At 38.2% G+C, this 17,398-nt stretch overlaps 1 protein-coding gene across 4 annotated transcripts in view; it reads left to right on the plus strand.

Moving 5' to 3' along the window:
* Positions 1-17,398, plus strand: part of wdhd1 (WD repeat and HMG-box DNA binding protein 1) — a 42,901-nt gene that overhangs the window by 4,213 nt on the left and 21,290 nt on the right. For 3 of the 4 annotated variants that reach the window (XM_008118339.3, XM_008118340.3, XM_008118341.3), the window contains exons 1-7: positions 6,412-6,559; positions 9,330-9,415; positions 9,750-9,861; positions 12,154-12,305; positions 14,004-14,115; positions 15,624-15,674; positions 17,244-17,339. In XM_008118339.3, the coding sequence (XP_008116546.2) occupies positions 9,339-9,415; positions 9,750-9,861; positions 12,154-12,305; positions 14,004-14,115; positions 15,624-15,674; positions 17,244-17,339 (600 nt within the window). In that variant the 5' untranslated portion in view covers positions 6,412-6,559; positions 9,330-9,338. Of the gene's footprint in view, positions 1-6,411; positions 6,560-9,329; positions 9,416-9,749; positions 9,862-12,153; positions 12,306-14,003; positions 14,116-15,623; positions 15,675-17,243; positions 17,340-17,398 lie in introns of those variants that run through there. The other variant, XM_062968664.1, reaches the window with a different exon arrangement.

Consider the following 17,398-nt stretch of genomic DNA (forward strand, 5'->3'; position numbering starts at 1 on the left):
CTATGCTAATAATATAATATATTGTATATAGATATAAATTGTAAGCCACTCTGAGTCCCCTTCGGGGTGAGAAGGACAGGATATAAATGTAGTAAATAATAAATAAATAAATAAATAAATTTTGACTTAGGCTTGCCCAGAATCTGAAATGACTTGAAGGCACACAACAACAATAATCCTAATTAACTTGACTATATTGTTGGCCAGAAGCAGGTCCACACTTCCCATTGAAATCCTGATTGGTTTGAGTTGGTTAAAATTGTTTTTATTTTTAAATGTTGTATTTTTCTTTCGTTGTTGTTGTTGTTGTTGTTTTTGCACTACAAATAAGACATATGCAGTGTGCATAGGATTTGTTCATTTTTTTTTTCTTCAAATGATCATTTGGCCCCTCAACAGTCTGAAGGATTGTGGGCCGGCCCTCTGCTTTAAAAGTTTGAGGACCCCTGCTTTAGACTTAGGGTTGACCTAAGTCTACTTGGTCTTTCATCTCTTTGCTTAGCTACGGCCTTATGAGACCATCTAGATGGCTTTTGGAGGTCACTTTCCTTACCTATGGTCATATGAGACTGTCTAGATGGCCTTTGAGGGTCCCTTTACTTACCTACGGTTTTATGAGATCGTCTAGATGGCCTTTGAGGGTCCCTTTCCTTACCTATGGTCTAATGAAACCATCTAGATGGTATTTGAGGTCTCTTTCCTTACTGATGGTCTTATGAGATCATCTAGGTGGTCTTTGGAGGTCTCCTTGCTTATCTATGGTCTTATGAAACCATCTAGATGGTCTTTGGAGGTTTCTTTGCTTACCTATGGTCTTGAGATCATCTAGATCAGGGGTTCCCAAGCTAAGGCCCATGGCCGGATGCAGCCCTCCAAGGTCATTAACCTGGTCCCTGTCCTAAACTTTAGTCTGAAATGACTTGAAGGTACACAACAACAACAATCCTAATTTTGGACTGTTTCATAGTCCGGCCCCCCAACAGTCTGAGGGACTGTGAATCGGCTCTCCACTTAAAAAGTTTGAGGAACCCTGTTTTAGAATCATAGAATAGTAGAGTTGGAAGAGTCTTGGGCCATCCAGTTCAACCCCTGCCAAGAAGCAGGAAATTGCATTCAAAGCACACTCGAAAGATGGCCATCCAGCCTCTGTTTAAAAGCTCCCAAAGAAGGAGCCTCCACCACAGCCCGGGGGAGAGAGTTCCACTGCTGAACAGCCCTCACAGTGAGGAATTTCTTCCTGATGTTCAGGTGGAATCTCCTTTCCTGTAGTTTGAAGCCATTGTTCCGCGTCCTAGTCTCCAGGGCAGCAGAAAACAAGCTTGCTCCCTCCTCCCTATGACTTCCCCTCACATATTTGTACATGGCTATCATGTCTCCTCTTAGCCTTCTCTTTTGCAGGCTAAACATGCCCAGTTCTTTAAGCCGCTCCTCATAGGGCTTGTTCTCCAGACCTTTGATCATTTTAGTTGCCCTCCTCTGGACGCTTTCCAGCTTGTCAACATCTCCCTTCAATTGCAGGCCCAGAATTGGACACAGTATTCCAGGTGTGGTCTGACCAAGGCAGAATAGAGGGGGAGCATAACTTCCCTGGATCTAGACGCTATTCCCCTATTGATGCAGGCCAGAATCCCATTGGCTTTTTTAGCAGCCGCATCACATTGTATTTTCCGATCTGTATGGCCATGTTCCAGAAGTATGTTGTCGAAGGCTTTTATGGCCGGGATCACAGGGTTGTTGTATGTATGGCCATGTTCCAGAAGTATTCTTTTCTGACGTTTCGCCCACATCTAATTAAGATTAATTAAAACATCAACTAAAACTGAAAACTGAGGAAACGGAGGTGTTTCCCACTGGTTCATCTAATCCAGTGGTTCTCTGCCTTTGTTTGATCAGCGACCACTTTGACCAGGGCCCACTTTGACCAGGGACCACTCGCCAACATTTGTACCAAAAAGCTTAAAGGTAAAGGTTTCCCCTGACGTTAAGTCCAGTCATGTCTGACACTGGGGGTTGGTGCTTATCTCCATTTCTAAGCCAAAGAGCTGGCGTTGTCCGTAGACACCTCCAAGGTCATGTGGCCGGCATGACTGCATGGAGCGCTGTTACCTTCCCGCCGGAGCGGTACCTATTGATCTACTCACATTGGCATGTTTTCGAACTGCTAGGTTGGCAGAAGCTGGAGCAACAGCGGGCGCTCACTCCACTACCAGGATTTGAACCTGGGACCTTTCGGTCTGCAAATTCAGCATCTCAGTGCTTTAACACACTTTGCCACCGGGGCTCCTTACCAAGAGGCTTATAAATCAGTTTTTGGTAAACTTTAGATTCAGTTTGGTTATGTGGGTCTAGATTCAGAAAATTACATTGGGTAGACCACATCAGCTCTACTTTCTGATACAGAACATATGCCATCCAGTAGTCGCCATCTGCTCACCCACAGAAAACCATATTTAATGCTCTAGAGCTGATGTGGTCTATCCAATGCAATTTTCAGAATCACTACCACAAATAACCCCAGGAACAAGCCTAAAAACGAATGCACAAAGGCTTCTAGGCACCACATGGAACGGCTAAGCTCAGGAGGAGGAGAAGCAGCAGTCAGGAGGCTTGTTGTTGTGCCTTTTATGGACAGTCAGCCTCTACCCTCTGGACATCCCTATTGCCTTGGCACTATAAGAGGGTTTTGTGAGACCAGTTGCTCTTGTTGCAATGGTGTAGCAACAGTGAGGCCACAGACCATATTTTATTTCTTGGGGACCACTGGTGGTCCATGGGCACAGGTTGGGGAATCACTGATCTAATCCAAACCCTGCCAAAGAAACCATGGAACAGGAGCAAAGACAAGAAGCTGTGCCATTGTTAGACCTTGGACTTTATATGAACAAGAGTGTTTTGGATGACCAAGTGAAAGCTCAGTTAGTGCAAAATCCCCAGACTCCATTGCAGGATATGTCTTTACTGTAGATAAGAAGAGGTATCTAAGGCTTCAACCCAAATCGTGCAGCAGATTTCCCTGGTTAGTCTACTCATTTCATGTACAAGGTATGCTCTCTAAGTACGGTGTGATATTTGGATGAGAAGTTTGGGCGTAAAGGTGGTCATCAGAAGCTTGGTGCATTCGTTGCTAAACCCTTGGTGCGATGGGAAAATGCAATAGAAGTTTTCGACAGACACCAAAAAACCAGTACCATCAGAACAACTTCTGCTTGGATGAAAACTTCTTGCTAATTTGCAATGGAAAATGCTTTGATGAGAAAAGAATGCAGAAGAAAACAGAAAGATACTTGCCAGTTGTGGAAACGATTGTCCTTTGTGGCCGACAAGAGGGAGCAAAGATTCAGGACCTATTACCTGTGAAGAACTTTTGCACAATGGTGGTAATTTCAGGTCCTTGTTGAGATCTTGTGCTACACATAAAGGAGGTAAGGCCATAAAAGGGGATCAGGTTCCTCAAAAAGGAGGTCAGGAGCCACAAAAGGGGGTTCAGGGACCACAAAAGTGTCAGAGTATTTGCAGCGTAGCAGTAGTTGGATGGAAGCAGTGGAACACAGAACGAAGAGACACTCAGAGACGTTGGTAAAACTATTTACAAAGTTTTACTGTATACAGCAGTAATCAACACAAACAGACTTGCAGACAACAGACGAACACAGGACTGCTCTGTTCTCCAATAGAACTTGACTCAAATTCTAGGCAGACAGAACTCAACTGAACAGAACTGAATTGATGCAATTGTTATGCACAAAAATTTGTGTCTGGATACTCCCTAGTTCCAGCCGCACATCAAGGTCATCATAGCTTCTTGGCAATTAACTCTTTCCACACTATGGTACATTCTGGATGATGCAATTAGTTGCAATACAAGCATGGCACAAATTGCATTTAAACACTATCAATACACAAATCCCACATTAACAAAAAGGAGATCAGAGTCATAAAGGGGTTAGAAACCAGAAAAAGACATCAAGGTAACAAAAAATGAGATTATTAGTCACCAAAATCGGATCAAAGGCCATCAAATGGAATTGGGGTCACTAAAGTGGACTAGGAACCACCAAGGGGGGGATCACATGCTGTAATTGAGATTAGGGGCAACAAAAAGGGAAATTAGAGATAAAAAAAGGGGACCAGGCTACATATAAAGGAGATAAGGCCATAAAAGAGGAACGGGTCTCCCAAAAAGGGGGTCAGGAGCCACAAAAAGGGGGATCAGGGACCACAAAAGGAGATCAGAGCCATAGAGAAAGGAGTTAGAAACCAGAAAACGATGTCAAAAGTCACCAAAAAGGAGGTTATTTGTCACCAAAACGGGATTAAAGGCCATAAAAAAGTGGGAATTGGGGTCACTAAGGGGGCCTAGGAGCCACAAAAGTGGGGTTCAAAAAGAATATAAAGGTGAATCAGATGCCACAATAAGGGGTTTAGGGTCCAAAAAATGGGACCAGGGTACACATAAGGGCAAAGAGATGGGAAAGGTATAAGCAAAGGAAAGCTGTGATGCAAAATTACATAGGAAATCTGTGTCGGGTGAGGGATTTGTGAAGAATATACAGTAGAGTCTCACTTATCCAAGCCTCGCTTATCCAAGCTTCTGGATTATACAAGCCATTTTTGTAGTCAATGTTTTCAATATATGATATTTTGGTGCTAAATTTGTAAATACAGTAATTACAACATAACATTGCTGAGTATTGAACTACTTTTTCTGTCAAATTTGTTGTGAAACATGATGTTTTGGTGCTTAATTTGTAAAATCATAACCTAATTTGATGTTTAATAGGCTTTTCCTTGATCAGTCCTTATAATCCAAGATATTCGCTTATCCAAGCTTCTGCCGGCCTGTTTAGCTTGGATAAGTGAGATTCTACTGTATTTGTGTGTAAAATTATTTTAGGGGTTTTTTTGGTGTGGAATTGAATGGTTTTTAAACATCGCATAGGAATAGTAGAGAAAGGGAAGTCAGCTAAATTATGTGGTGGAATTAAATGGGAAAATCTGAGGCCGTGCTGGAGGAGGAATCATGTATGTTATATATGAGTAAATAAATAATTTGGGGGTTTTCTGTGTCTGGAAAAAAGGTTGAAGAAAGCAGCATAAGAATAATGGGGAAAGTAATATGGCCAAAGAATGGTCAAACTGTGAGGAATATTTGTGAGGCAAACAGTAAATGGGAAAATCTGAGGTGATGGTGTGGGAAAATGTGAGGAATATTTACGAGTAAAATATAATTTTGGGTCTTTTTGTGGGACTGGTTGAAGAAAATAGCATAGGAACGAACAATGGAGCAGGGCAAATGTGGACTTTATAGCAAAAGAAAGGGCCATGAAGGAATGAATTTATTTATTACACTCACAGACTAGAAATTTGCAACCTTAAAACATTAAAATTGCGAGTCCTTGAAATGCTTTTTGAGGCCAAATTTAAAAAGGGAAATTTGGAGTCCTGCTGAGGGAATTGTGCAGCGTATTGATGCGTGGAAAATAACGTTAAGTTAATAAAATTTGAAAATAAAATAAATTCTGTTCCTCATTCGAAAGCATTATTTCCTGTTTAATTGTGCAGTCCTTACTTTGAAAGTAGTTACCATACGCCGGAAACCGTGGCACAAACTATGTCGAATTGGTTGAGACTCGGTGAGATAGTCATTGAAAAACTAGAGCAAAATGTGGCGCAGGATGATGTCCGTCCTACAAACCAAAACAAAACTTCTGCAGTTTGATAAACCTTTTCCCATGTTTTTATGATAGAATCATTCATAACCCAGGAACAAAAATCGTGCTACATAGGCCCCATCTACACTGCCACAAAAAATCCAGTTTATCAGCTTTGAACTGCATTATATGGCAGTGCAGATGTATATAATCCAGTTCAAAGCACATGATCTGAGGCCTTTTCCACACAGCTGAATAAAATCCCACATTATCTGCTTTGAACTGGAATATATATGGCAATGTGGACCCATATAACCCAGGGCCCTTCCACATAGCCCTATATTCCAGATTATCAAGGCAGAAAATCCCACAACATCTGCTTTGAACTGGGTTATCTGTGTCCACACTGCCATATATTCCAATTCAAAGCAGAAAATGTGGGGTTTTATTCAGCTGTGTGAAAGGGGCCCCAGTTCAAAGCAGATATTGTGGGGTTTTCTGCCTTAATATCCCTTTCCACACAACTGTATAAAACCCATATTGAATTGAGTCCATACTGTCATATAGTCCAAAGCAGATAATGTGGGGTTTTTATTCAGCTGTGTGGAAGGGGCTTCAGATAACCCAGGGTCCTTCCACACAGCCATATAAACCAGAATAATCTGCTTTGCTATTCTGGGTCATGTCGCTGTGTGGGTGGGCTCCCAGGCGAGTTGAGGCCTAGTTGTTTCCCCGCCCTCTTGGCTCCGCCTCCTCTCGTAGTTTCCCGGCCCGCCTCCTGGGCGCCAAGCCCGGCCCCGCCTCTGACGCCAGCGCGGGGCTCCGCCTCGGGCCCAGAGCGCGGGAAACCTCGAAGAAGCCGGGAGAAGGGGAAGGAGAAGCGAGAGAGGCCTTGCCTTCGTGGGCTGGTGAGGGGACTTGATTAAAGTGGAATGGAAGGGGGGAATGAATGTATCTCTATGTGTGCGTCTCCTCGCTTCATTTCATTGGGAAAGGGACCCTCTTTATTTTCCTCAGGTGCAGATTTGGGGGGGGGGGGGGAAGGGGGGAAATGAACTATTAAAATAATGATTTTTGATTGATTTTTAAAATACAAGACGGAATATTCAAGAATTGAAAAGAATGTGGAATAATGCGCCTTTAAAAACATGTCTATAAGAATTCAATAAAATTGTTATTAAATAATATGGATAATATTAAATAATAATTAACTCCAGTTAGATTAAATCAGATAGAGGAGAAATTGTATATATTGTAGTATAATAAATATAATACAATATAATATATAATAGTAATAGCATCATATACTAATAATTTATATATTGTAGTTTAATAATGTTAAACAATATATACAGTAGAGTCTCACTTATCCAACACTCGCTTATCCAATTTTCTGGATTATCCAAGCCATTTTTGTAGTCAATGTTTTCAATACATCGTGATATTTTGGTGCTAAATTCGTAAATACAGTAATTACTACATAGCATTACTGTGTATTGAACTACTTTTTCTGTCAAATTTGTTGTATAACATGATGTTTTGGTGCTTAATTTGTAAAATCATAACCTAATCTGATGTTTAATAGGCTTTTCCTTAATCTCTCCTTATTATCCAACATATTCGCTTATTCAACGTTCTGCCGGCCTGTTTACGTTGGATAAGTGAGACTCTACTGTAATACTACAGTAGAGTCTCACTTATCCAAGCCTTGCTTATCCAAGTTTCTGGATTATCCAAGCCATTTTTGTAGTCAGTGTTTTCAATATATTCATCATCATCATCATCATTTAATTACTTATTAATCGCCCTCCATCCACGATGCTCTAGGCGATTTACAAGATAAAATTGTAAAGGATAAAAATACATACATAAAAATATTGATAAAATTAACATAGATTAACATATATTGTGATAACATATATTGTGATAATTAACATATATTGTGATATTTTGGTGCTAAATTTGTAAATACAGTAATTACAACATAACATTACTGCGTATTGAACTACTTTTTCTGTCAAATTTGTTGTATAACATGATGTTTTGGTGCTTAATTTGTAAAATCATAACCTAATTTAATGTTTAATAGGCTTTTCCTTAATCCCTCCTTATTATCCAAGATACTGGATTATCCAAGCTTCTGCCGGCCCATTTAGCTTGGATAAGTGAGACTACTGTAATAGTATAATATACTAATAATATATTGTATATATTGTAGTTTAGTTATATAATAATAGAATCTTAGAGTTGGAAGAGACCTCGCTGGCCATCCAGTCCAACCCTATTCTGCCAAGAAGCAGGAAAATCACATTCAGAGCACCCCTGACAGATGGCCATCCATCCTCTGCTTAAAAGCCTCCAAAGAAGGAGCCTCCACCACACTTCAAGGCAGAGATTCCACTGCCGAACAGCCCTCACAGTGAGGAAGCTATTTCTAATGTTCAGGTGGAATCTCATTTCCTGTAGTTTGAAGTTATTGTTCCATTGCGTCCTAGTCTCCAGGACAGCAGAAAACAAGCTTGCTCCCTCTTCCCTTATGACTTCCCCTCGCATATGTATACATGGCCATCATGTCTCCTGACAGCCTTCTCTTCTGCAGGCTAAACATGCCCAGCTCTTTAAGCTTCTCATAGGGCTTGTTCTTCAGACCCTTGATCCTTTTAGTCGCCTTCCTCTGGACACATTCCAGCTTGTCAACATCTCCCTTCAATTGCGGTGCCCAGAATTGGACATAGTGTGATTCCAGGTGTGGTCTGACCAAGGCAGAATAGAGAGATAGCATGACTTCTCTAGAGGTGAATTGTTTCTCTTCTTGTGAAGGATGTAGTATATACTGTATTTACTTCAATTTTAACACTCACCTTTTATTTTTAACTAAATCACCTTGCAGAAATTGGGGTGTGTTTTGGATTTTGCATAATATGGTAATCTTAGTGCTTAGAGTCATCCTAGAGTCAAAGCAATAGGGGAAACTGCATCAGGAGATACACTTGAAGCTTCTAGTTGAGGGATGCCACCTATAATTTACTGGCTAGGGCTCAATGCTATGAAATCCTGGAATTTGTAGTTTGGTGAAGCACCAGCATTCTTTGGCAAAGAAGGCCCAAGAACTTGTAAAACTACATCCCCCATGACTCCTTAGCATTGAATCATGGCTGTTAAAGTGTATTTGTTCTTCAGCATGAATAAATAAATCTTTATTTGTAGCTCGCCACCATCTCCTCGAAGGGATTTGGGATGGTTCACAGAAACACTGCAAGTGCCGCGTATGAACAACAATACACAAGTATAAATACATGATATATGTATAAAACAACAGTACACGTAAAATCTCCCAGTAAAATTTGTAATAATTATACAATTTCCTAATAGATACCCCAACGTTTTCTTTTCCATTACTCGAAGCTTTGGTGCTCTAACACTTTTGTTTTTAAGGAAGGAATTCTAACCAGGCAGCAACTGGGTATATTGCAAAGCGTGCACCTTTTGCTGCTGTGCATTCCATTCGTCAGAAAATACCTGTTTGGTTTCAGAGTTTTGAAAATTGTGGTGTGCATTACATTTAGTGACACGTTAGACTTGAGTAAATCTAAAGTAAATAAGAAAGGTGATTTTTTAAAAAAATGCAATAATAATCTGGTGTTAATTAACATTTGTTTTATTAACATTGTTTCTTAGATACAGAAAATGCCATCCTCACAAAAACCAATGCGATATGGTCACACAGAAGGCCATACAGAGGTCTGCTTTGATGACACTGGGAGGTAAGTGAACCCATAGTCATACTCATGCAAGTAGATCTTATAAATTGTGCTCTAATACATCTCTAATACATACAGTGCTACCTTTTGTTTTTCAAATGCATTTAAAAGTTCTGTCTGTGACTTGGAAACAACATGTCAGCAGATGTTTCCCATTTCTCTCTGTCTTGTTTTTGACCTCTGCAATCTACAGATCTTAAACTGATGTCATCATTTTTATTACATTTGGATAATTTAATGCTTTGTTAATGTTTATTTTAATGGAAGCTTTGTATGTAAGTCAACAATTCTGGAATAATTCCATATATTTTTGTTTGTTGTTGATTTTTTAAAATAGCTACATTGTAACTTGTGGTAGTGATGGAGATGTCAGAATTTGGGAAAGCCTAGATGATGATGATCCCAAGTCCATTAATGTGGGAGAAAAAGCCTACTCATTTGCTCTTAAGGTAAAGTGACCTGTGTTGCATCAAGTTCTTCCAGTATGCATTTTCTCATTTATAAAAGTAAGATCATTGAATAGGCCTGTGGATTAAGAAAATGTTATTTTCATATACACAGATATTTGCTGTATTGGTTTAGGTCAGTGATGGCCAACCTATGACACACGTGTCAGCACTGACACGCCTAGCCATTTTTGCTGACACACTGCTGCATGCAGATGGATTGGATGACTATGTCTTTTGTGGCCAAATTTGGTGTAATTTGGTCCAGTGGTTTTGTTGTTTACTCCATGGGAATTATGCACATTACATTTATATATACATATATACATTACATTACATTTTTATATATATATATATATAAAATCATTCTATTATTATTCTATTATTATTGTAGTATATTATAATATTATTACTATTATATTATTATTATATTATTATTCATTATTCATGACTACACTGAAACTACAATAGAGAGAAATCAGTGTGGAAACTACAAGAGGTACCATAGATTGTTGTACATGGAAATAATGGCAGTAAATAGTTTTTGGTTTATTAAATACAGTTATCTATTACAATTATATATTTTTGTTATTTAAACTATATATATTGTGAAATTCTGGTTTTTTTTCTCTCCAAGTGACACACCACCCAAGTCATGCTAGGTTTTTTGGTGAATTTTGACACACCAAGTGCAAAAGTTTGCCCATCATTGGTTTAGGTGGAAGTGATTTTGAACAATTACATTTTCATAGACAGTTATTTCGGGTTTGAAGACAGTTCCCTGGTGACAACTAAAATTCATGATCTGGCATTAAAGCTTTCTAAACTGAAAGAGCTGGGTTTCCTTCTTTTTTCCATGTCAACTATTGATACCATTTAGCACAGATATGATTAACAACACATAACATGAACAAGTGGCCTAGATTCATTTATAGTGTGGCAACATTTTTGTGGGTTGATTAATAAAAGAGATAAAAATTATAATTTGGTATGTTTTCCCTCAATATTATGTTAGGCTCTTAAGAAAATTGATTTTATTCAAAACTCTTGTGTGTGTGTGTTTTAGGTTTGGTGCGTAAATTGGAGTTTTTCGGAATAGTGTATTACCTGTGAAACTTAGGCCAGCTCTGCCCCCTTGTGAATATGGCAAGGAATTTTTTTTAAGAATTGTTTTCTAGAAGTAGACCAGCCCTCAATTAGTTTGTATCTTGTCTTTTATTAAGCCTTATATTTGCATTGGGCTTATAAATTTCCCTGGAAAATGTTAATGCTGTAAAAAGACACACACACACATTTTGACATGTCAGCGAGAAGCACCATTTTTTCTCTGAGGGCACATCCATACTGATCGAAAAGTTCCAAATTTCATTCCTGCTCTTTCTTAATTTTTAATTGGGTAACAGTAAGCTGCCCTGGGGAGTTGGCATAAAAAGTCTTTAGCCATTTGACCCCAAGATGCCCTTGTTAAATCTGTGATCAATGTCTAATCTTGTTCAACCAATAACAATGTGTAGCTAGCCTTGATCATGCTCTTCTTATGTGGAAAATAGTGTCGAATTTTAATTGCTCAATGGCTGTCATTTAGTTGTATAAATATTAACCTGGTTATGGGATTTTTATGCAAATATGTTTCACAGTAATTTGTAAACTGAAATATCAATTCAGGACATTCCCAAACCTATATTTTCTAAAGTAGACTCAATGAGGGATAATTAATTAATACTTATAAAAGATAACAATGTGTGAAAAGAAGGTAATTAGTCCACTACTTATTTCCTGATTCTGCAAATTGGGATCAGCTGATCTTATTTTTTTTGTCACACTTTCACTTCTGGAAAAAAATGTTAAAAACCTTTGGCTGGGAAGCACTTCTAAGGGAAAATCAGAAGGCCAGGAAAGAGTTATGTACACTTCTTTTCACTTTTGATTACTGCACTTTTGAAAAAACAAAAGATAGAATTCTTCATGATATAGTTTTATCCTGATTTAAGATGGCCTGATATATTGATAGCTTTATTGGCAGTCATGTTGGATTTGGAAGCAATTTTCCCCAGTTTTTCTGTGTTTTCATACAAGGAATCATGTAGCCCTCCTTATATTTTTGGACTGCAACTCCCAGGACTCCTCACCATTAATTTGGTGAGTTTGGGCTGCTGGGAGTGGGTCCAACTACAGATGGGTTGGTCGTGTTCTTCCCACTGTTTCTCTACATGAAAGATGAGAATAAACTTGTTTCCTTTGTGTCAATTCATGATTCCTTTATATTGTCTAACACTAACTTTGCCTTATTTGTAGAATGGGAAATTGATAACAGCAACGTCTAACAATGCTGTTCAGATCCATACATTTCCGGACGGTGCTCCAGATGGTATCCTGACACGCTTCACCACGAATGCCAATCATGTGGTTTTCAATGCTGATGGGAATAAAGTAGCTGCAGGATCCAGGTAACTTGAAAGATGCAGGGAAATTTAGGTCCTTCTTTGCTGTCTAAGTGATTCCTACAATGGGTTAGTATTTATGACCTTCTAGAGCTATTTGGTGTTTGGGCTAGAGCCCTCCTGCACTGGTAAATGAGGCCAACGCGGTTCCCATTCAGTGTCTCTGGGCCCTTCCACACAGCCATATAACCCAGAATATCAAGTCAGAAAATCCCACAATATCTGCTTTGAATTGGATTTTCTGAGTTCACACTGCCATATATTCCAGTTCAAAGCAAATAATGTGGGATTTTATTGAGATGTGTAGAAGGGGCACCAGTTCCTTTTTGTCCACCACATAAGCAGCATAGGTGACTTTGCTTTGGATTTTTTATTTCTCTTTTGGATTGACATTTGGCTTTTTTCAGATTTGAACATATGGTTGACTTTTGGATTGTGATTTGGTTTTCATTTTGATTACAGATTTCCTGACTTCGGTAATGAATTGCATTTGGCTTGCATGTTTGATTTGTGATGAGACTTAGAATGGCTTAATCCATCTCTTTTCAACAGTGTACTTCTTGTGTGGCCAAGATATCTAAGAAAGATTGTCACTTGTGCTATCTTTTGTGCCTGGATGAAGGTCACAATGAGAGAATCAAGCATTCATCCCATAAGTGTACAGGAATCAGTCTTCAAGGCTCTCCTGTGGGAGAAAGCCAGGATGTTTCCTGTTCCAGACAAATCTTTCATGTCAGCAAAACGATGCCAGAAGATATGTGGCTATTTAGACAGCATCGTTCAGAAATGCCTTATGTGTTGGGCATGTTATGGTAACAGCTCCCTGTTTGATATTGACAGTTTTCTTGAGAAGTGTACAAGTAAAATATGCACTTGATCATAAAAAGCTGTTTGTGTTCTTGTATCAAATTCCTGCAGTTTCTTATATGCAACAGAAATGAACTAGTGCTCTAGATTTTGATGAGGGGTTCTGAGAACTACAGTTTTAACAGCATATGTGGTCCAACAACTTTGACTACCCAACCTTTGGTATATGCAGTATATTATTTTAATTGCTTTTTTGTCATAGGTATATCTGTTAAAAGGTTTTAAAGAGAAAAGCTTTTAAGAGGTGCTGCATTGTTTTTATCTATACTGTACTCATTTTAATGTGTACAGCCCCTTAACACCAGATCCATCAACTATTTATCAATTAAAATATCCAAGTCAAAAAAGCAATTTAATTAATAATTAAAATGCCTATTATACTAAATGAATTTCAGAACTGCAGAAGTTCACCAAAGCTGAATTTCTGTTCTGTTCTGATTTTTCTTTGTTTGTTTGTTTTATTTTTTGTAGAATGAATTAATTACGATTGATTGCTTATGTTTACACACACTTGCTACTGCAGAATTATAGTTAGAGGGTAGGAATTAATCATGGAGTTCCCCTGGCATTACAGTGGGATCCAGTTTATGTGGAAAGGGTGGTCATTCCTCCCCACCCAATACAGGGGCGTATAGTTCTCAAAACTGTGGTTTTAAATTAGGTCAATCCCCTGGAATTGTTTTTCAGGTGGTGGGCAGAGAAACAAAGTTCTAATGTGATTAAATGATTAAACATTTTTAAATGAAGGAAATATTGTGTTCATTTGCATCCTGAAACAGTATTTCTACATTTCATAGTTTAAAATACATTTGTTGATCATATTGTGATGATCTCCAGTGACTTTCTGGTGAAGATTGTGGAGGTAGCTGACAGCAGCAAGCAGAAGACATTTAGAGGACATGATGCCCCTGTTTTAAGCGTTTCATTTGATACAAAGGACACTTTTCTGGTAAAACATTTTCTTGTGACATTTTTCTTACTCTCTTAATCGTATACACTCTAATTCTAATAATTTCTAAAATGAAATTCGTTTTGTGGTATTTTCAACATCCATTCAGCTACTCAGATAACATCTGCACAGCAAAATTGAGAATATGGACTAAGGAATGCACCTTTAATGTATTTACAAAACTGATTTTCTAATGAAGTGACTATGTAAAGACGGCTTTTTTATTATTGCAATTTTATTGATTTGAGAAACCATTCAATGTTATGCTGGTTGAACAGAATCCACAGATGAAAAAGCTCCTGCCTCTCTTTTTGCTACTTTCATTTATCTTTTGCTACTCCCAGAACCTCCTGCAAATACTACAACTGAGGGATCTGAGAGCTGAGTTATAATAAAGGAGACTAAGGGAGAAGTGGAGGTGGACTTGCCAAGTGTGAGGGACTGTTTTAGGTTAACCCTTAGAATTTGGATATTAGTAGAGGTTAACTTTTCATTTTCCCAATGTGCTTATCTATGGAAAGAGAGAATTTATTTCCCAGTTTTTATTCTTCTTACTTAGAAAACCAGGTCTTTATGCACTATTAAGTGTTATGGTGTGTGGTATTGAGGTATTACAGCATCAGTTAAAAAAAAGAAATGGAATTCTGTGTGTGTTTGACAAGCAACATACTTTCAAGATAAAAGGTCACAGCTGGATGCTTTTGCTGTTCTCCTAGATAGCACATTGAGCACATGAAAACAGTAATTTCCTTCAAGTGTACAGTGTAAAACTTGGGAGAATATAGCTATGTCTTATATATTAGTTTTGCAAAAATAGCTCTCTTACAGGTGTAATTGAATGTTATTTGTGGCACTCACTCCACTGCGAAGGAAATCATAGATGTCTTTCCTGATTACTTATGCCTGTGTTTTCCAGTACCAGTGGAATTTTTTTTTCCTATGTTGGTTTTAACATGCATCCTAGTATGTTGATTTTAAAGTTCTTCAAAATGCATTGTACGTGTCTTTTTCTTGTGCTAGACTGAATGCATTAAGGAGCAAAATAGGTTACTACCCATAATATCAGAATTACTTCCATCTTTTTCTCTGGTATGCACTGAGATAGAGGGATTGCATGTAATTAGCTCTTTGTGAAAAGAATTATAGCATCTTAACGTCTTGTGGCATCTTACATGCGTAAAGAGATGTAGTATACATTTTTTGTAGAAAAAATTAAAGTTTTTGAACTTCATAGAGTTTTCTTCAGATGACTTAATTATTCAGAACTGTAACTGTTTCATGTTTCACATCAGCAGATTTTTTTCCCTAGAAAGCAAGCTAACCTGTCTTGGCTGATTAGATTTCCTTTTAGTGGGTATTTCAGGACCACTATGTCCTCTAATATTTGGTCCACTAACATAAAGCAGTTATGATATGGAATCACTGTGCTGTTTTAAAGATAAATGTTAATGCAACAGTATTTGTTACTCCATTGCTTTAATAATGCTATAAAATGTTCCCCTCTATAGGCCACAGCAAGTTGTGATGGATCTGTCCGAGTGTGGAATATTTCAGAACAGGTAAAAACTGTTTCTAGAATCTGGCTACAAAAGATGCTTTAATAACATTTGGAATTTCTCTCATTTCTACATTGATTTTATTGAGTTATACATGTTGTATTGTTCCTGTTTGAATATTAGCATTTTGTGGAGCATAGATGTCAGTGCCTGCTGGGTTTTTTATTCTTGTGAAAGAAATGTATTGTTCTTCTGCTTTTTCAAAACAGATCCCTTGAAAAACTGTACAGTGAAGTCGCCTCTCTACAAAAAGACGCAACTGAGCGAATGTAAATCAGTTGCTCTTCACAGAACTTAATTTTAATTTAATTCACATAGTATTAAAACACAAAGAGAAAAAACTATATCTCATGTGGCTAGTATTATTGCTTTTGTTTGATTTGTATTCTACTTTTCCACCAAAATTGGGACTCAAAGGGGCTTATAATTTAAAAGAACAATACTGAAACCACTGTGTCTTGCTCGTCAATGAAATCACCATCCAGTGTCATTCAGTACAGCAGTTCATGGTGTCACTTCCATGACTTCCCATGCCAGACCATACCACAACATTGTAGCTAAAATTCCAGAAAATTTTGACAAAATGAACAAATCATCTATTAAAAAAAGACTTATAGGATGTAGGTGAAACCATGTGATTTGATGTATCATTGTAACTGAGTAATCATAACAGTTCTGACTGAAGCACATGAACATTGAAAAATTCAAATACAAATTAGCCTAGTGTTTTAGCAATACAAATACATTGATACAGTATGTGTAACCTTGGGAAATCACCCTTTCTTAGCTGCAGAGGAAGATAATGGCATACTCCCTCTAAACCAGTGGTTCCCAACTTTTTTATATCAGGGACTACTTGACCAGAGACCACTTAGGTTTGCTGTGAGATGTAAATGACTGGAAGGCACACAAAGACACTTTTTCCTGACCAGAAAGAGAGATGCACATGAGCCAGGTCTGCTGCATGTGGATTACAAACAGGGTGCCATTTGAACCTTTGCAGTGAAATCTGTAACTGTAGCTTTCAGTCTCAGTGCTGTATAATAAGCAGATAACAGTGGGATTGATGCTCTAATTCTGTGCTCATCTGGAAGTACACCCCATGAACTCGGGGAACCCAAGTCCGAGCGATGAAACCCACTTTTGCTAATACTTTGGTCAGTAGCAGTGGCAAATCTATTTTTCATGAAAGTTTGCTTGCTATTCCTGGTTCTCTTAAGAAACTGCTGAATAGCATCCATAAACTCAGGATAATTTGAAAATCGCTATATAAGAAATGTAGCAATTAATAATATGTATATTAGTATGACAGGAGTTTGGACTGGATGGCCCTTGTGGTCTCTTCCAACTATGATTCTGTGGTAGGTGTAGTATTAGGGTAATTATCAGCAGAACAGAACTCTTATGTCAGGTTAAGAGAATGCAGTTTTAGATGCCTCATGCTTACGATATTACTGAGCAAAAATTATTTTGTGGTGGGGTGTGCTACACTACCCAGAATTCCTTTCATTTTGAATTTCAGAAGAGTGCACATCAAATTGAATAAACAGCATGAATATATTTTACTTCTAGACTTGTGAAACAAGTTGGCCCTTGCTGCAGAAGTGTAATGATGTGGTGAATGCAAAATCAATATGTAGACTCTCTTGGCAACCAAAGACAGGAAAGGTAATACATTCTGTTTGTCTCTTGAGTTCTGTGAAGGTGCGCATATAGATCTGGAAAAC

Source organism: Anolis carolinensis, chromosome 1 (assembly GCF_035594765.1).
Source record: "Anolis carolinensis isolate JA03-04 chromosome 1, rAnoCar3.1.pri, whole genome shotgun sequence".
NCBI lineage: Eukaryota > Metazoa > Chordata > Lepidosauria > Squamata > Dactyloidae > Anolis > Anolis carolinensis.